The following is a 21,258-nucleotide window of genomic DNA, read 5'->3' as shown; positions in this document are numbered from 1 at the left end:
TTTTCACTTAGTTTTAAATAACTGTATAGACTTCTTTTCAGCAGCTATAACATCCACCTTTTTAAAATGTATTCCATTCATAGTTATAACTATATAAAAATGCAAACACTTAACATTATATAAATGAAGAACACACTATAACAGTGATCGTTCATCTTCAAAATATTAGAAAGCATGAGGGACCAAAAGAAAAAAGAAAAAGACATAAACCTTCACAACATTCCAAGTTCCAAGGCAGGAAATCAGACAATGGTGGGATTTTTCCTTCTTCATCATATTGTCGTTTCACATCCCAGTAAGTGTAGAGTAGATGCAAACACAGTGCCACCTCAAGCTTGTAATGTCAACCTTTGCGGCATAAACAGAGAGTATATTTGTCACTCTTCCTTCCCCTCTGTCCCTTCCTGAACATCTACCTTTGCAGTCACCACAGCTTTGCCCATATCTGATGCAGTTCCTTTCACCTGAAAGAACCATGCTGACTCATTGAAGATGAATAGCAGGTAGTGTATTCCATTTTCATCACCTGGATGACCAGGCGTTTGGCTTTAATCTTTCAAGGCATCATGTATTGCTATTGATTCTACGTAGACAAAGAGAGAGCTTTTTTGTAATTGTGTCCTGTCACTATTGTAACCCTGAGCTGTTAACAGGAGATAAGCTAAGGAAAGGATGGCCAACCCCATGTGGTGAGAGATTCAGATTCCACTGTAGCTCTTGTATTCTCCCTTGAAGAAAGTAAAGTTGGGACAGTTAGGATTGATTTCCTCTGAATCAACTGATCAAGGGAGAGGATGTATTCATTCAATATTCTCTGAAAAAAAAATAAGTAATAACACTTGGGGAAAATGTGAGTTAGATCAGGGTCCTGTAAAGTCTGAGGTCTTAAAATCATTTTGTATTTTTTTAAATTTAAGTATAATTTACATACCATAAAAGCACAGGTATAAGTACACAGCTTCCCATGCCACCATTCCAATCAGGTCATAGAATATTTCCACTATCCTAGGAAGTTTCCTTGTACCTCTTTCTAGTCTATGCCCCTGTCAGAGGTAATCACTTTCTGACTTCTATTGCCATGGCTTGGGTTTGCCAGTTCTTGAACTTCATATAAATGGAATTATACAGTACTTTGTGTGTGTGTCTTAGGCTTCTTTCACTCAATAAAATGTTTTAAAGATTTATACCTGTTGTCGAGTACATCAGTGGCTCATTCCTTTTTATTGCTGAGTAGTATTTAATTGTATGACTATTTCAAAATTTGTTTATCCATTCAACTGTTGATGAACATTTGGCTTATTTCTAGATTGGGGCTATTATGAATGAAGCTGCCATGAACACTCTTGTTTTTTGTTTTGTTTTGTTTTTGGGTCACAGTCTCACTCTGCCGCCCAGGCTGGAGTGCAGTGGTGTGATCTCAGCTCACTGCAACCTCCATCTCCTGTGTTCAAGCAATTCTCATGCCTCAGCCTCCCAAGTAGCTGGGACTACAAGCGCCTGCCACCACATCAGGCTATGTTGTCGTATTTTAGTAGAGATGGGGTTTTACCATGTTGCCCAGGGTGGTCTGGAACTCCTGAGCTCAGGCAATCTACCTGCCTCAGACTCCCAGAGTGCTAGGATTACAGGTGTGAGCCACCACGCCAGGCAAACATTCTTATCAGTTCTTTATGTGTACATGTGTTCTATTTCACACTCCACGTACCTCAGAGTAGAATTTCTGGGTCATAGGATAGGTCCATGTTGAATCTATTCTTAACTTTTCAAAGTGATTATACTATTTTATATCCTCTCAATATCCTCACCAATACTTGGCACTGTGTTTTAGTCATTACAAAGCTAAAATGTTGTCTTGTTGATGATACATTCAATCTTTATCTTCAAAATCCATGGAGCCAGGAAACTGGAAGTAAAAGAAAATGCCAGTGCAAAGTCTTCTCATTCAACCTGGATATGGGTCCAGATCTGAAGATATACTCAACAGCTGCTCACTCTGGATCAGCATGGTCTTAACAATCCATAAACAAAGGGCTTTATGGAAAACTGATATGGTTCCATATTCAGTAGGACTGAGATACCTTCCATCTTAAACTCCCTCTTCTCCCTAAATCTCGATGCAAATATTCAACCAAATATATGATATGTAACTAATAAATAACCAGATAGAACTTGACTGAAAAATCTCAATTTCAGAGTATTATTTATAATACCAAAAAACAACTTGAAAATCCCTGCTGAAATAAAATCCACAGGTTAACACCACAGGAAAAGCTAAAAGCCAAGGTAGAAACCACAATACTGTGGTATTACTTGATCCTCAAAATACAGTCACCTCATGTATAGAACACTGGCTGGTTAAGAGATTTGATTACAGTCATATCCAAAATACAGTCACCTCATGACTGTAATCAAATCTCTTAACCAGCCAGTGTTCTAGAGTCCTCATCTGTAAAATGGGTGTCCCAAATTGGAGAGACAGGGATATTTGATGAGAACTGGTTACGTGTGAAGAAATCCTTCAAAACAGTTTCCTAAAAAATACAAGACTGTATTTTTTTTTTTTTTTTTTGAGACGGAGTCTCGCTCTGTCGCCCAGGCTGGAGTGCAGTGGCCGGATCTCAGCTCACTGCAAGCTCCGCCTCCCGGGTTTATGCCATTCTCCTGCCTCAGCCTCCCAAGTAGCTGGGACTACAAGCGCCCGCCACCTCGCCCGGCTAGTTTTTTGTATTTTTTTTAGTAGAGACGGGGTTTCACCGTGTTAGCCAGGATGATCTCGATCTCCTGACCTCGTGATCCGCCCTTCTCGGCCTCTCAAAGTGCTGGGATTACAGGCTTGAGCCACCGCGCCCGGCCGACTGTTCTTATTTTTAAATCATTTCACAAATATGCTTTGCTTTACATTTAAAGAAGCAAAAAATAATAGTAATCATCAAAAGCAAGAACCCACTGCTTTTGCCTTTTCTTTTTATTTTGTATTTTGTTCCTTTTGTCTAGCTATTTATGGAGTATACAACTAACAATAAAGAATGCCCATTGACAATTTAAGTGATGACACAGATCAACTCTATTTAGGATAGCATCTTCTTTGCAGAATATATTCCAAAGCTTCCTGGAGTTAAAAAAATAATGGAAACGAGCACTAGAGAAATTAAGAAGTAGAGAAAGAGAAGTGGTGCTCTTTCTTCAGCTGAGATTTGACAAGCCTTGGTAACCAGCGCCACTGCATATGGCAAAGCTTTCAACATCCTGGGAGGAGAGCTTCACCTTAGGGATGTTGTTGTCTTAGTACATTGTGAAAGCTCTTTCTCAGCTGAGCAGATGATGTTAAGGGGCACAGCCCATCCACCTAACAAGCCTCCTTGTGCACCTATAAGCAGCGACCCACTGCCAGAATTCATTTTACAGTATGACCTCACTAACATCATCAACAATTTCTTGGAAACTGCAAGTTTTTATGCAAAACAATGCCTAAGGAAACCAATTTTTCCATAGGCTAACTGATATAAACAAGAGTTAAGGCAGGGCATGGTGGCTCACGCCTGTAATCCCAGCACTTTGGGAGGCTGAGGCAGGTGGATCGCTTGAGGTCAGGAGTTCAAGACCAGCCCGGCCAACATGGTGAAACTTCATCTCTACTAAAACTACAAAAATTAGCCGAGTGTCATGGCACGCGCCTGTAGTCCCAGCTGCTCAGGAGGCTGAGGCACAAGAATTGCTTGAACCCGGGAGGTGGAAGTTGCAGTGAGCTGAGATAGCACCACTGCACTCCAGCCTGGGAAAGAGAGTGAGACTCAGTCTCAGGAAAAAAAAAAAAAAGAGTTAAGTTCCTATGGCATATTTCTGATCACAAAACATCACCAAACTTCTAAATAAAGACCAAAACACTTCTAATATGAAACCTTGGAATACATGTGAACTATAGATACGTTTAAGAAAGATTCAATAAAACAGGTAAGATTATTTACCCAATGATTCCAGTTTAGGGTCATGGGTGGCCAGAGTTTATCCAGGCAGCTCAGGGAGCAAGGCAAGAACCTGGCCAGGATGCCATTCCATTGCAGGGCACACTCACACTCACTCACAACGGGGCCATGTAGACTTGCCAATGAACCTGACATGCACAACTTTGAGATGTGGGAGGAAACCACAGTACTCAGAGAAAACCCATGCTGACTACAGAGAACATGCAAACTCCACACATGCAGTGGACCCAGCCAGGAAGCGATTTTTTTTTTCTCATTGAGGTTATAATCAAGCGATGTCAAACAAAGACGTTATGAGAAGACCTGAAGTTGCAAGTTGTCAGAGCTATGGGCACAGTACTCTGGGCTCAGTGCTCCACGGAACTCTGTGCTAGAGAATATAGGAAACATAACTATACAAATCATTCAGGGTGCTCACCAAATACTTTCTGCTTGCCACTTTCCACGTAAGTGGTAAGGTGGTATTTCTCTGTCCCCCTTGAAGTCAGACCACTGGATTTTCTTTGGCCAATGAAATGTGATCAGAAATGATACACATCACTTTCCAGTGGAAGCTTAAAGAGCCAGTAAGCAATCTGCTACATTTCCCACTTCTCCAGTGATCACAAGGTGTGTGCCGAGATGAAGCCTTATCAGTTTGGATCCCTGTGTGGCAATTAACGGAGCCTCTTATGGATGCACATTGGCCATCCAGTATAAGCAAGACCTGCACTGCATGACCCTGGAAGTGGGTGCCTCCTGAAATTTTGTTTCCAGGGAATTCATTTGCCTTGCCCTATTCCTGGCCTTGAGCAAGAATTAAGCCCTCATTGGGTTCAGACACTGAGATTGCTGCAGTGGGGAACAGTCGGGGTGCAGGGGACTTATGTATTTGTAACTGAAGCATGCTGCAGCCCATTTTGATAGATAAAATGCCTCTCCACTGGACTGGAATGAGGAGAATAGACAGACTCCAGAACTGGTGGTTCTAAAATGTGCCTGAGCACTCTATGACCTGGAGACTGGCTCTCAGAAATCATTTGTTTTTATTTGTAAGTAAGCCAGGACATTTGGGGAAATAGAGCCCAATTAAATAATCAAATTAAGTGCAAATATTCCTGTATGTGACAGGCAGAGCCAGAAGACTAAAAAATGAGCAAATTAATGACATGACTGGATATTGTTCCAGAAGAGAGTGACTGTACATAAATAGAAAGCAAGAGAATTAACAGGCTGGTCGAGATTCCAATCAAATACCCACTCAGCTCTGCTCAGGGTCCATTAAAAGTAGTAAAACTCCATTTATAGCATGCTCGCAGATCTCCAACAAATTACCTGATAAGTTCAGATCAAGCTCTTCATGTACATAGTGATGAATATAAACAACTCTCTGTCAACATAACACAGAAAGCCTGTAATATTCTTTATTAAAGCGCTTCCAAAACCTGCCTCAAAGTATTCCATTTGTCTTCAAAATAATCACGTAATTAAGTAACATGTGGTACAAAGCTGGATACTTTGGAATCACCTAATCATAATGAGCTTTCAGAAAAATCAAAGTAATTTCCCATTGCACCTAATCTTCAGATACCTCATCTCATTGAAAATGACTGGCATATTATGCAGCCTTATGCTAGGAGATTGCTCAGGTGCTTGGAGAGTGGACCTAATAAACCTAAGACTGAGCTTAAGCCCAGGTGGGTCAGTTAGCTTCATGCAGAGAAATCATTTTTAGTCACGAACTACAGCCAAATTGTGATCACAAGACAAATTCTGTCATATTAGCCATAAAGAAGCATGGACAAGCATGTCTCTAGCTCTCTATAACCTATTACTACTAATGGAAAAATAAGTCCTAACACCACCTCTTACCAGTTACATCATCTCTCCAGGGTCATGCCTACAAACACGCTATCTTTCAGACATGTTTTTCTCTAAAATACTACTCTTTAACAGAATAAGTGCCTACAAAGGGGCTTCATTTCTCCACAGGTTCTGGACACCTTTCTTAAAAGTATTATTTTAATTGAGCCCTTTCTCCTGAACTCTGAATCATAAGTCACTTTTTTTACAGAGCATCTTCTCTTGGAAGACTCAGAACTCAAGGGCTTGACTGAATCCCAAGTCATTATCTTCTTCCTCTGGCCTGCTTGGCCTCCTCCACTGCCAGTCTCCAAGGATGGTGAACCAAAACCTGAAATCTGGGAGTCCTAGATTCCTCTTTCTTTCATTACCCACACCCATATTCAAATTCTTTTAACTGTCCAACTCAATGCCATTTGCATTCCATCTCTCCTCTCCATTTCCCATGTCACTCACTGCCTACTCCACATACCTCATCTTCCCAGGCTCAATCATTACGAAAGTCTCCTGGCTGTTCTTTTTCTCTGCAGTCTCACACCCCTCCAGTCTACCTCTCATTCATTCCAAAGTAATCCGTCTGAGAGAAAACATCTGATTTTGACACTCCTCTGCTTTAAAAAGACCCAAGCACCCCACTGGATAAAGAATAAATCCCAAGGCCAGGCTTCTAGGCTTTCTGATTTCTCTCAAAATACCTGTATCTCCCCCTTTATTCACATGTCATCCATCACAAACTGCTTGTCATACTCTGTACATGGATAATACTTTTACACCTTCATGTCTTTCTTTGCGTGGAATCACAAACTGGAAACTCCTTTCTTTCAAGTTCTGCCTGGGGAATTTCTACTCATAAGCTCAAATGTCACCCCTATGAGGGCATTCCTGAGCTTTCTTCATCCTTTTGCTTCCTTTGTGGACCCACTGTACTGATAAAAACTTTCTGACCCTGTACTTCAGAAAGTTTATCTTTGCAGCATAGCAACCCTCTCAGTTTAAAACAAAAACCATTTTATTATTGGTCATAATTCTGTACATGAACTGGCTTCAGATTAGTGGTTAATCTCTTTATGATGTTAGCAGGGCTGCAGTCATCTGGAATAGCCAAAACAGCTTACTCCCATGGCCAGCAGTTGGTATTGGCTGCTGTCTGGGAACTCAGCCTTGTTTCTCCTCCTTGTTGCCACTTCATCTGGTTAGAACTTCTCATAACATGGTAACTAGATTCAGGGTCAGGGGGAGGCATCCCAAGAGTACAACCTCTAAAAGGAAGGAAGAAAAAGCTTCCCATTCTCTTGAAAGTCACAGAATGCCACTTCCTCCACATTCTATTAGCAAGGCGGTCACTGGTGGACAATATAAGTGCCAACTCTAGATGAGGAATAGCATGGTCAAACAGGAAGGGGAGGACCAGTTGGGTGATCTTTGAAGGCTAGCTACCACACCATGTTGGTTTGTATTCAGTCTACCCCTAAAATTCTGGAAGAGTCTTGAGGATTGGCACTATGTTTTAATCACCTCTTCAACCACAATTCTTAGCACAGATCCTAGAACATAGTACTTAGATGCTTAGTACTGATGTTTGCTGATGTACTTAGTACTGATGTTTCCTTAGATGTTTGCTGACTCTGTGAACCCAATTAAATCAGATCAAAACAGCCCATAGGTTTTGAGCACTTATTCTGTGCTAATCTGTCTAGTCGATTGCTGTGGAGTCGAAGAAAGGGAGTTTCCCACCCATGAGCTTATGGGTCGGGGACAACATTGCAGTAAAGGGACACAACAGAAAAGGAGAAGATCAATAATTCAAGGCAATTACAGTCAAGGTGTCACTGGGCAGTCCATGATTGATTGCCATGCTAGTTGTGTGGGCACTAATCCCTTTAGATCTTTAGAGGAGGCTGAGTTCACTTTAGACAGAGAGGTTTCAGGTAGAAGACAGGGTTGGATCTGAGTCTCAATGGCAAGCTGGGATCTAGAATGGGAGATAAATATGGCCAAGGCGGAATACCAGAAGCAATTATGTGGAGATGGGACCACACAAGCTGCATTACATAGTACCGTTGCCACACACAAAATATAAACTGTGAAATTTTGTTTTCAAAAGAAGCCTTGCTACACGCACACTCTAGTAACTAAACAACAGTAGTCAAAAACGTGAGTTCTTTTTGTTGTTGTTGTTTAAATTTCCAGTAAATTTCTTTTATTTTTTTCTTTTGACTTTTAGGTTTGGGGAGTGCACGTGCAACCACACAGAGAAAGGGGGAACACTTTTTAATAATACACCCCCTCCAAAATGTGGGTTCTAAACAACTTAAAAAAAAAAACAGGATAAATGGGTAAAAACATGCATGGCAGAGATTTTATTATTCATCAAATATCACGTTTTCTCCTACATTTCCCACCCTCCCTTGAAGGTGGTTTGAGCTGAAGTGCATATGACTTCTTGTCCAAGGCAGTAAAGAGCAAGAGAAAGGTTTCCATGTTTCCTCTTTCCCTTCTGTGCAGTTGGAAGTAAAGAATTCTGAGATGGCAGAACTGCCAGATGGAATTTTAGCCTGGATCTATAAGTTAGCCATTGGTGGACAACCATAAAAAAGAGTCATTTTAGTTGCCTCAGACTGTGATGTGAGCAAGAAATATTTTCTTCAGCCATTGAGATTTTAGTGTTTGTTACTGAAGCATAGCTTAGCCTAGCACGACTATTATAGTCAGGCTAGTGTTCTCTGTGAAGGAATTGAATGTCATATAATACAGATTATTCAGCCTCTATTTAGAAAAGATAATAAACAAAGGAAACTTTTAAAATATCCTTTTGGCTATCTGAAATTGAAATTGAGTTATATTTTCCTTCCTAGGAATAATTAAGAGGTGTCAAATTAAGTAATCAGCATGTATAATCTCTTATGTACATTGATTGGGCCCACTGACACAGTGCTGTGCAGAACACTCTGTGATAGCTTTAATCATGGGCAATAGAAAGTAGGCATAGAAGGACAAAGCTTTACTTGAAATGAATAAAGCTTTACCTGAGATATTCCTCAAACCTTATTAAGTCAACATCTTCCACAACCAGACTTTTAAACATGGTTACTAACAAGCAGAAAATTATTCTTCCTGCTTCATCTGACCTGATCCTCATTCTAATGAATCCACTAATGAGATGAGAGGTAATCAAAACTCTAGTCACCTAAGGAGAGACGGAATCCAAAGGCCAGAGAAATCCACAAGCTAGAGCACTTTGGGGGTCCAAAGTGGGCGGATCACAAGGTCAGGCGGATCATGAGGCGGGCGTAGATCGAGACCATCCTGGCTAACATTATGAAACCCCATCTCTACTAAAAATACAAAAAATTAGATGGGCATGGTGGCATGCGCCAGTAGTCCCAGCTACTCGGGAGGTTGAGGCAGGAGAATCACTTGAACCCGGGAGGCGGAGGCTGCAGTGAGCCGAGATCACACCACTGCATTCCGCCTGGGTGACAGAGCAAGACTCCGTCTCAAAAAAAAAAAAAAAAGAAAGAAAGAAAGAAAGAAAGAAAGAAAAGAAAATCCACGGCCGGGCACGGTGGCTCAAGCCTGTAATCCCAGCACTTTGGGAGGCCGAGACGGGCGGATCACGAGGTCAGGAGATCAAGACCATCCTGGCTAATATGGTGAAACCCCGTCTCTACTAAAAATACAAAAAACTAGCCGGGTGAGGTGGTGGGCGCCTGTAGTCCCAGCTACTCGGGAGGCTGAGGCAGGAGAATGGCGTAAACCCAGGAGGCGGAGCTTGCAGTGAGCTGAGATCCGGCCACTGCACTCCAGCCTGGGCCACAAAGCGAGACTCCGTCTCAAAAAAAAAAAAAGAAAATCCACAAGCTAGAAAGCTGAAGCCTGAATCTTGGGTGGCAGTCCCACCTATGCCATTATTATTTTGGCCTGAGACTATCCTAAGTCAGGTACTTTATTTCTCCCACCAGTTCCATTGATCCTCTGGCCTGAAAGAACGTCCAGCTGCACGCTGGTTTCTGGGACCCCATGAATTTCTTAGTCTGTGCATTAAACTTGAGCCAAAGAATACCTGTTCTTTGTAGTAATGCTTGCAGAAAGCCTGTCCTGAGAATGGTCCTACTGCATCCAGGGAGCAAAATTTATAAAAGGGAAATAAAGGTGCCTCTTAATTATCTGCCCCGAAGAGATGGAGCCAAGAGAAAAAATACCTCAACTTCACTCCTCCCCTGCCCTCCCATATCCTGCCAGTGACTCCCATTGGCTGAATGCAACTAGAAGGCAGAGAGCACAAGGGACCTAGGGGTGCAGTACACATAGGTCAACCTCCCCCTCCCAGTGTGCCAAGTAAGATGGAGGAGAGCAGAGAGCAGTCTTAGAGAGGCAGATGGAGATTATCCAGCACACTGAATAGAAGCAAAAAGTTATAACCTTAGAAACAATTTCTATTTAACTGACAAGTATCAGCCATCAACTTACATACAATGGGCGTGTCTAAGTTCTGAGAGTTTTCCTTTGTTCCTCAAGATGGTGATTCTTTTTTCCCCCAAAATCAGAACAGCAAGGAATTAGAGACTGGAAAGAGCAATTTCTTTTTTAGAATATGGTATAGGTGTGAGTGTTGGACATCTCATTAGTGTCCAACCAAATAGGAGCCACCACTGTCCTATGGCCTTTGTGCTAAATAGTTGTCCCATAGTAGAGCCAAGAAGAATGCATTAGAGCTTTCCTACATCTGATCACCAGCTGGAAGGAACCTTCTCTGGAAGATAAAGCCAAGGCCCAGTCCTGGATACTCCACACTCTTAGTATCTGTGGATCCGAACACCCCTTCCAGGGGTATGATTCAGGGAGCACAAAGGTGCTGATGAGAGGATCCTTCATCCTGGCTCCAAAAGTTCAAGTTCCTACCTCTTTCCCAGGGTTAACTTTACTCAGACCATGAACTTCAGCCTGTCAAACTCCCATCTGAGTCAGTCAACCTTCCACCCCTCAAATCTCTGTTAACTACACTCTCTGCCTGGAAACTCTCATCACTTCCCTGGTTCTCAGCTGGTTGCAGTTTTCTACAGACATTTACTGGTCACCCCTACTTCTCTATCCTCCGCAGTTTGCATCAGGCCAGCCTCAGCCCCACAGTGGCTACAGTGTTCTGCTGGTGAGGTACCTCTCTGGCCTGCTCCCTGGATACCTACTTCCTCTGCTAGTTTTCACTGGTCTCCTACAACCCTGGAGTACTCCCTGCCTCCTTCCCCTCAGAGATGCTATCTTTCCATAGTCCTTACAGAATTCCACAGTCAGGAATTCTATTACTTTAGGTCCTAAATAACGTTCTGGAATCATACCTCAGGTGAGCAACCCACAAAAGTGCTCACTTTACCAAGTCAACTTCCCTGGGCTTCAGTTGTGTTCCTGGTTGGGTGGGGGTAGACATGGGGAGTGCTAAAGAATAATTAAGAGGAAAAAAGTAAAATCATGACTCTCATATAAATATAAAATATATGCATGAAACATTTTATTTAACTTATTAATTAATGAGGAAACCAGTAAGATGTTACAAATGGCTCCAAGGAGAATTCAAAGAGCCATACATATATAGGCAATAAGGAATATTGAAATAAGGAATGTACAAATAGACGCAAAATAAGTCAAAAATCAGTTGCATTCCACCAGACATTTATTTGCATTTCTGTGGACAAGAACTATTTGCATTTTATTAGTTTTCTACAATCTGAAGAGTTAGAAAATAACTCAAAGTCAATGAAAGGTGGAGATAACCCAGAAAGGTACTCTAAAAAGCACATCCAGGAAATTGTTTTTGCTGATTTTAAAGCCTTTCACAATTTTTTGTGATAGGAGAAAGGCCTCTTCCCTTTCCCACAGAAAACTACATCTAGTATAATAGCACAAAGATTGTCTGTGATGCGAGAACAGGCAGTTTTGCTTGTGGAATCCAATATATGTGTCCTCTTTATCTCCAAACCTTGATAAGGGATAGAGGCCTCCTCCCTCTTGGAGCATTGCTACTCAGAATGTGGTCTGGCATCACCTGAGATGTTTAGAAATTCTGATTTGGGGCCCCAGCCTAAATCAAAATCTTTATTTTTTAAAGGTCCTGGACCTAAATAAATTAAAAGACATCCTATGTTTATGGACTAGAAGAGTTAATATTATTAAGATACCAATATTCCCACAAATGACCTACAGGTTTAATGCAATCCCTATCAAAATCCCAGCAGGCTTTAAAAAAAAAATTGACAAGTATAGCCTAAAACTCATACGGAAATTCAAGGGACCCAGAATAGCCAAAGTAATCCTGCAGAAGAGCAGAGTTGGATGACTACACTGCCCAATTTCAAAACTCACTACAAAGCTATAGTAATCAAGCCAGTGTTGTGCCAGCATCAGTTTAGACACATAGATTGACAGAACAGATGTGGGAGTCCAGAAATCAACCCATACATCTATGGTCAATTGATTTTTGACAGGTGTGCCAAGACCATCTAGTAGAGAAAGAATGGTCTTCACAACAAATGATGCTAGGACAACTGGGTATCCACACACAAAGGAATGAAATTGGACAACGACCTCATATCATATATAAAAATTAACTCAAAATGAGTTAGAAACTTAAATGTAAAAGCTAAAACTAAAAAGTTATTCAAAGAAAACCTGGGCATAAATGTTTATGACCTTGAATTAGGCAATGGTGTCTTAGAACACTAAAAGCACAAGTGACAAGAGAAAAACAAAAAAATTGAACATAATTAAGAACTTTTGTGCTTCAAAGGACACCATTAAGAAAGTGAAAAAAAAAACAAAGAATGAGAGAAAATATTTGCAAATCATATATCTAAAAAAGAACTTGCACACTTAATATATACAGAACTCTTAAAACTCAACAATAAAAATACAAATAACCCAATTTTAAAATGGGCAAATGACTTGAATAGAGATTTCTCCAAAGAAGATATACAAATGACTATGAAAAGATGCTCAACATCAATAGTCATTAGGGAAATGCAAATCAAAACCACAATGAGATACCACTTTACATCCACTAAAACAACAACAAAGACAATGACAGTGTTGGAACCTTCAAACATTGTTAGTGGGCATGTAAACTGATGAAGGGACTTTGGAAAACAGTCTAGCAGTTCCTCAAAATGTTAAACAGAGTCTTAACATACGACCCAGCAATTCTAGTCCCAGGTATATACCCAAGGGAATTGAAAACATATGTCTATTATAAAAATCCTCATAGCTGCATTAGTCATAACAGTCATAAAATGGAAACAATCCAAATGCCCAGCAACTGATGAATGAGTAAATAAAATGTGGTATATCCATACAATGGAATATAATTCAGCCATAAAAAAGATAAAAGTTAAAGACAATATGCTAAATGAAAGAGGCCATATAAAGGCTGCATATAGTATTATTTCATTTATTTGAAATATCCAGAGTAATCCAATCTCTAGAAACAGAGAGTTCATTCTTGGTTGTTGGGCCTGTGAGGGAGGCAGTAACTATTCACGGGTAGGGGATTTCATTTTGGAATAAGGAAAACGTTCTGAAATTATATTTTTGGTGATGGGGTGATAGTTACACAAATTCATGAATATACTAAAAACCACGGAAATGTTTCAGAGGGTGAATTTCATGGCATAGGAATTGTATCTCAATAGTGCAGTTTGTTGTTGTTATTTTTTGAGACAAGTCTCCCGCTGTTGCCCAGGCTGGAGTGTAGTGGACTCGGCTCACTGCAACCTCTGCCTCCCAGGTTCAAGCAATTCTCCTACCTCAGCCTCGCAAGTAGCTGGGACTACAGGCGCCCGCCACCACGCCCGGCTAAATTTTTTTCGTATTTTTACTAGAGACGGGGTTTCACCATGTTGGCCAGGTTGGTCTCCATCTCCTGACCTCGTAATCCGCCCGCCTCGGCCTCCCGAAGTGCTGGGATTACAGGCTTGAGCCACCGTGCCCGGCCTAGAGCAGTTATTTTTAAAAGATGGTCTTGAAACGTTCAGTGCCAAGTGGCCGGGATTTCCGACGGAAGTCAGCGCTCGTGCCCCCACCCCCTTGCCCCGCGACTCTGTTTCCCCGGCCCCTCCCCCCACCGACAAAGCGCGCTCCTCCCTAACGGTCGCCACTGCCCACTTCTGGTTTCGTCGCACACCCGCCTTTCACCATCCGCCATTCTTGTCACCTCAGCCGCTACCCTCGCTACCGCACCGACTTCGCCCGTGTGCTCGCCCGCACCCGCGCTGCCCGCCATGGCCACCGCCCAGCCTTCGCAGGTCCGCCAGAAATACGACACCAACTGCGAGGCCGCCATCAACAGCCACATCAGGCTGGAGCTCTACACCTCCTACCTGTACCTGTCCATGGCTTTCTACTTCAACCGGGACGACGTGGCCCTGGAGAACTTCTTCCGCTACTTCCTGCGCCTGTCGGACGACAAGATGGAGCATGCCCAGAAGCTGATGAAGCTTCAGAACCTGCGCGGTGGCCGCATCCGCCTTCACGATATCAGGAAGCCAGAGCGCCAAGGCTGGGAGAGCGGGCTAGTGGCTATGGAGTCCGCCTTCCACCTGGAGAAGAACGTCAACCAGAGCCTGCTGGAGCTGTACCAGCTGGCCGTGGAGAAGGGCGACCCCCAGCTGTGCCACTTCCTGGAGAGCCACTACCTGCACCAGCAAGTCAAGACCATCAAAGAGCTGGGTGGCTACGTGAGCAACCTGCGCAAGATATGTTCCCCGGAAGCCGGCCTGGCTGAGTACCTGTTCGACAAGCTCACCCTGGGCAGCCGCGTCAAAGAGACCTGAGCCCAGATTGGCCCCACAGCCACGGGGTCCCTTCCCTGGGTCGGGCCACCAGGCGGGGCGTGCATGTTGCCCTTTCAGAACGTTCTCTTCAGTTTTATCTTTCAGTTTTACCATTGTTAGCAATAAAGTTATCTGGTTCTCAAAGCAATAAAAGTGTCCAGTTGATGCGCGCCTGCAACTCTCACCTTTTAGGAATCAGGGCAAATCCCTACGCAGGTTTAAAGTAGGTATCCAGCAGTCTCTCCACCCACCCCTGCCCGATCTGCATGCAGCTCAGGATTTGCAGGGGTGGAGGGGAATGGTATTTTATGGACCCCTGGAAAACACATTCGTCTTGCCTTTGTAAACTACCCGAGTATGTGGGGTGGCATGGGGTGGAGTGGGCGGTCTTGGGCCCTGGTGGCTGTGGAAGCATGGGCATGGTAAAGTGTAAAACATGGTCTGGAATTCATCATAGTGGTTGCCTCTGAGGAAGAAGTGAAGGGAATGGGATTGGGCAAGGATTAAAATAAACAAAGGGGTCTTCAACTTTACATGAAAACTTGTAGTTTATTAAAATATGCCAATGTTAATGTTTGTTGATTCTGAGTAGCAAGTGGGGGCTCTGGGTGACAGCATAGCAGGGTACCTCTTTGGCAAGCTCACTCTGGGTGACAGTTACAAAGGGCGCCTTAAGCTGGCTTCCCCAAAGCCAAGGGGCTGACAATCTAAAATGGCACTTTGCAAGTCCAAGTCCTTTTATTTACATTGTTGTACTTTGTTTTTACAAGAATCTCAGGAATAAGGAAGGACAAGTATCATGACTTTATTAGTGACAAAAAGGGAGGCCATACAGGCAAGAAGTTGTGGAATCTGGACATGAACTTCGATCTTCTGATGCCATGTTCCTTTTTCTATTACCCTGCAAGTCTATCAACGGGTTAAAGAAGATTGTGTGGGTAGACTGGGAATCTAGCCAAATAACCTGCCCCAGAAGGGAGGGAAATCCCCCAACACTCTTAAAGGCAGCCCTGATCACTGTAGTCTCTCTCCTAATTACAGGTGTGCCTTCTAGCCTAGGGTGGAGACAGCTTCTAAACCTTAGCCAAAATCCTTCTCATATGAAAGAAGCCTTCAGAATGAGCAACAGACTATATGAGGTAGTAGGGCACCTCACAGGAAGGCAGCCAACACCTGTACACTTGAACCCCTCTGTTCGGGTTCTCTCCCTGAAACAGATAGTCACACTGTTGCCTGAGTTGGCACTGAATACCTAAGAAGGCCTTAGGGCTGGAAATCCCCAGAGTGCACCATCCATCCACCACATGTCTTCATTGTGAGTGGCTTCTCTTCAAGCACAGCAGGTAAATGGGGTGGCTACAAAACACACACACTCTATCTGCAAATCTAGCTCATCTCAAAGCCTGGGCAGAGAAGCCCTGTATGTTTATCATGCACAGTGTACTGTAATCTATACATTGCCTGTTGTGGTCTCTTTACTGAGATCTACAGCTGACATCAGACTAGTTCCATCTTGGTCATGGGACCCCCTCTTTATCCCATTTTTCCCTTTCCTGTGATTCAGAGACACCCCAGGATAATGCAGAGAAGTCTACTTAGAACTACATCCTTTTATTTTACCTGGGGAAAAGCAGGATTTCCTCACCTGCAAGACTCAAAGAGGACTGTGATTACACTCCAGTGCCTATCACATGCCACTACTTGTAGCGTCACATTTCACAGCTTTTCTTTCAGAATCCCTGGCTGGGAAGTCTAGGTAAAGCGGCAGCTCAATTGTTTCTATTCTTGTTCCACTGCAACAAAAACATGAATGTCCTAAATCCCCTCCTTTTGGTTCAGTTTTAGGGTACACAAACAGCCTTTTGAATATGTGGGGCAACTGTGGGAAAAACAGGAGAAACATTTAGACCAAGCTGGCCCCACTGGCACTTTTCAATGTCTTGGCCTTATCCATCGCTGCAAGTCTCATTTTCCCACCCTTCCTTGCCACATTCCTCTCAAAACGAGTGAGCAAACTTCTTACAGGTGGACCACATTCCCACATACACACAGCCTTCCCAATTCTTTGACAGCCTGACTTTCAATACTTGAGAGTGAGTTGTGCCCCAGTCTTCTAGCCCTGGAAAATACCACCCTGACACATACAACTGGAGGCTTGTCAGTCATTCGTTGTGCTCTGTTGCTTGGGGCAATGATGTCCGAAACAGTGGCTGTTGCTATGGGTACCAAAGTCTCAGGCAACGATAGTATCGGGACTGAGGGAAAATGGTAAAATTGATAACTTCATCTCAGACTCAAACACGGATTCAAATTAACTGTGTTGAATAATTTACCTCTGGGGAAAAAAACCCTCACTCTATCACAAAAGGAAATTTCTTAATAGATGGTTGTCACTGACAACTTGTACTTCATTTTCCAGAAAAAGGAAAAGTATTTTTTTTCTTACAAATGTGTGTGACAAGCAGTACAAAGCACCCATTAATTTCTCCTGAATCTTCTCTACTCTGGAAATTTGATCTACATTTCTGATTTTTAAATTCTCCTTTAATTTTTCTTTTCATTTACCAGCAATTACAGTTTCTTTTCACAAGCCTGAGGGACGTATCTAATCAAGTATTTAGTAGAGGAAAGCATTATCTGTAATCTTGAAAGTGATACTATGCTTCAGATTTTAAAATAACAATTTTTGTTTTACAAATCATCTGATGTTGCTGTTGTTGCTGTTGTTATTGTGGTCCTGAGTTCAGGTTCAGAGAAATATTGATGGAGAATTTGCTTCAGGAAAGCTGAAGGGAAAGGTGAAATGAGAGTAATCACATTAGCAAAGTGTGAGGACACCTGAAAAGTAAAAGCAAAGAAATTGACACCTTGATTCACTAGTCAAGGGAGCTATAGGGGTGGGATGAGGTACAGTAAGAAAGGAAAGTACTCATGGCTATCATATTTTTAGGAATCCTGTGACCGTTTGGTTTGGGTTAGGTTATGAGTAGTAACAAAGACCAGAAAAGCAGAGTCTTAAAAAAGATAGGTTTTGTTTTTCATATATAAAAGAAGTATGGAAGAAAACAGTTCAGGGCTACTGTGGAAGAGCTTTCAATCTCATTTCGTGGATTCCAAGAGGCATATTTTTTTTCTTTACATTTTAACATACTTGAAATTGGGATGTATCTTACAATCACTGTCGGCCATACCTGTCATTGCCTGAGGATGCACTGCAAAACTCAACAAAATGATATCATTGGCTAAGAAAAAGTCCTGGAGATATTAGAGGTGTACTCTTTTAAAAAACACTACGTTAGCAGCACGTTTGATGGCACGGAGGATGATATTAAGAGATATCAATGATTCTGAGTACAGAAGTGATCGAGAAGAGTGAAATTTGAATCTGAAGAAGTTCTAGCAGTACTTGAAACAATTTATTTAGCACAGTTTCCTTTTTATGTGTGCACACAAGACTGATTCGATAACACAAGACTGATTCGATAACAAAAGTCTGTGCTTAAATAAGTGTAAAAGAGATTTTCCAGTAACTGAAATTTAAAAATCTAAGGGATAAGAAAACACTGTGTTCTAATTTAATTGGTAGCACTTTCTTGTTCTGTGGTACATAGAATAATGGTGTGCCTTAAATTATTATGTTTGATTTGATAAAATACATTATCTTGTTGTTTCACTGAACAGGGCTTCCAGTGCAAAGGTCATCTCATGATCCACATGGCTATTACAGCTCCAACCATTACATTAGCATATCAGGAAGGAGAAAGAAAAAACATATATATATATATGTATATGTATATATATGTGTATATGTGTGTATATATGTGTATATATGTGTGTCTATATGTGTATATATATGTGTGTGTGTGTATATATGTATAGGAGTGAGGAAAGATCAGGACATTTATTAGGAGGAAAGAAAAGATTATACATCTAAGTGTAATGGAGGATTGATCTTCAAGTTAAGGGCTGGTTGCTTACTGTGATCTCTGATGATTCAGGGGAACAATGTCATGGGAACATTTATTTTCCTTCTAAACCAGAGGATCCAACAGAAGGCCTCAGGCCAGATTCATCTTCAGACGTAGTTTACTTGGACTGATGATTTTTTAACAACCTTTTTACTTTGGAATAAATTTAAATTTTACATTTAAATTGCAAAGATGGTACAATTTCTGCATATCCTTTCCCCAGTTTGCTGTAATGTTAACATCTTACAGAACCATGGTACATTCATCAAAAATAAAAAATTAAAATTGGCACATTACTATTAGCTAAACCCCACACTGTATTCAGATTTCACAAGTTCTTCCACTGACGTTCTTTTCCTGTTCCAAGTTCCAATCCAGGTTTCTACATTGCATTTAATTGTCATGTCTTCTTGGTCTCCTCTGTCTCCATCTTTCCTTATTTTTCATAACCTTCACAGCTTTGAAGACTACTGATCATGTATTTCGTGGAATGTTTCTCAATTTGGATTGGTCAGGTGCTGCTCCCATGATTAGACTGAGATTCTGGGTTTTGGGGAAAAAGACCACTTTACCTCTGGAGTGTATATTTCATCACATCCTATCATTGAGGCTACATGACATGAACATGACTTATCATTGGCAGTCTTAACCTTTATTGCTTGGTTAGAGGTATTGGCCAGGTTTCTCCACTTAAAGTTGCTATTTTTCCCCTTTCCAAACTCTGTTCTTTAAAGTGAGTCATCAAGTCCAGTTCACCCTCAAGAGGCTAGGAGGAGGAGCACCGCACGGATGGACAGAGTATTTACCTATAATATTTGGAATTCTTCTATAAGAAAAATGTGTGCCTTCTTTCCCATTTATTTATTCAATCATTTATTTATCTCACTATGGATTCATGGATATTTATTTATTATTTTGGGTTATAATCCTGAACCACATTATTTATTTTGTTCCTCAAATTGTTCCACATTTAACCAGTTGGAGATCCTTCAGTTGGCTCCTGTGTTCCTTTGACATAGTCTCATCCTCTGTATGTATGTGTGTAGCATTTCCTTACTTTTCAGCACTATAATATGCTCCAGACCCATGATGTATATTCCCTGCCCCAGTTCTAGAATTAGCCATTTTCCAGAGTCCTTGTCCATTTTATTAGATAAATCATATTTAAAAATGAACATCTTGAAAAGCCAATGAATTATAACTTTTATTTTAATTGACACATAATAATCATGCATGTATATGGGGTACCGTGTGATATTTAGATATGCATATACTTTGTGTGATGATCAAACTAGGATAATTACACATCCATCGTCTCAAACATTTATTATGAATTCTTTGTGATGAGAACACTCACAATTCTGTCTTGTAGCTATTTTGAGATACGCAACACCTTATTGTTGACTGTAGTCTCCCTACTGTGCAATAGGACACCAGAACTAATTCTTCCTTTCTAACTGTAACTTCCCACCCTCCTTTTTCTCCCAGTCTCTAGTCTCTGGCAACTACTATCTACTTACTATTTCTATCAGATCAACTTTTTAAGATTCCACATATGAGTGAGAACGTACAGTGTTTGTCTTTCTGTGTCTGGCTTATTTCACTTAACATAATGTCCTCCAGTTTCACCTATGCTGTTGCAAATGACAGAATTTCATTCTTCCTGTAGCTGAGTAGTATTCTACTGTGTAGATATACCACATTTTCTTTACCCATTCATCTGTTGTAGGATACTTAGGTTAATTCCATATCCTGGCTATTCCGTATATGCTGCAATGAACATATGAGTGCAGATGCCTCTCTGACATACTGGTTTCATTTCCTTTAGATATATACCCAGTAGTAGTATTGCTGGATTATATGGTAGTTCTATTTTTAATTTTTTGAAGAACCTTCATACTGTTTTCCATCGTGGCTGTACTAATTTACATACCTACCAACAATACACAAAAGTTCCCTTTTCTCCACATCCTCACCAACATTTCTTATCTTTTGTCTTTTTAACAATAGCCATTCTAACTGGCTTGAGTTAATATCTCATTGCTGTTTTGACTTGTATTTTCCTGATGATTAGTGATTGATTCTTTTTGTTTGTTTTGTTTTTTTTTAATTTTTATTGTTGTTGTGGGGGGTTTTATTTTTATTTTTATTATTTTTTGCTCACAATTGCTTTGGCTATTCAGCGGTCTTTTGTGGTTCCATACAAATTTTAGGGTTTTTTTCCTACTTCTGTGAAGAATGTTACTGATTTTTTGATAGAGATTGCATTGAATCTGTAGATCACTTTGGGTAGTATAGACATTTTAGCAATAATAGTTCTTCCAATCCACGAACATGAAATATCTTTTTATTTATTTGTTTCCTCTTCAATTACTTTTATCAATGCTTTAGAGTTTGCAGTAATCTTTCAATTTCATGATTAAATTTATTCCTAGCTATCTTTTTTTAGCTATTGTAAATGGAGTTGTTTTCTTGATTTCTCTTTCAGATAGTTCACTGCTAGCATATGGAAACACTACTGATTTTTGTATGTTGATTTTTGTACACTGAAACTTTTCTTTCCATGTACTTGTAAAGTTTCCAAAGTTCTTCTTGTTATTTAATTCTAGTTTTAAAACATTGCTGTCAGAAAAGATACTTGATATA

The 21,258-nt window shown here is 41.1% G+C and overlaps 1 protein-coding gene across 1 annotated transcript; it reads left to right on the top strand.

The window, feature by feature from the left end:
* Window positions 1–14,004: 14,004 nt before the first annotated feature.
* LOC102144907 (ferritin heavy polypeptide-like 17) lies at window positions 14,005–14,810 on the top strand. The gene has a single exon (XM_005593254.4). It carries the CDS (start codon window positions 14,093–14,095, stop codon window positions 14,642–14,644), a length of 552 nt encoding a protein of 183 aa, XP_005593311.3. The 5' UTR covers window positions 14,005–14,092; the 3' UTR covers window positions 14,645–14,810.
* The last annotated feature ends 6,448 nt before the right edge of the window (window positions 14,811–21,258 follow it).

Source organism: Macaca fascicularis, chromosome X, assembly GCF_037993035.2.
Source record: "Macaca fascicularis isolate 582-1 chromosome X, T2T-MFA8v1.1".
NCBI lineage: Eukaryota > Metazoa > Chordata > Mammalia > Primates > Cercopithecidae > Macaca > Macaca fascicularis.
Note: the sequence above shows the minus strand (reverse complement) of the source record. Positions and strands in the feature narration are given on the sequence as shown.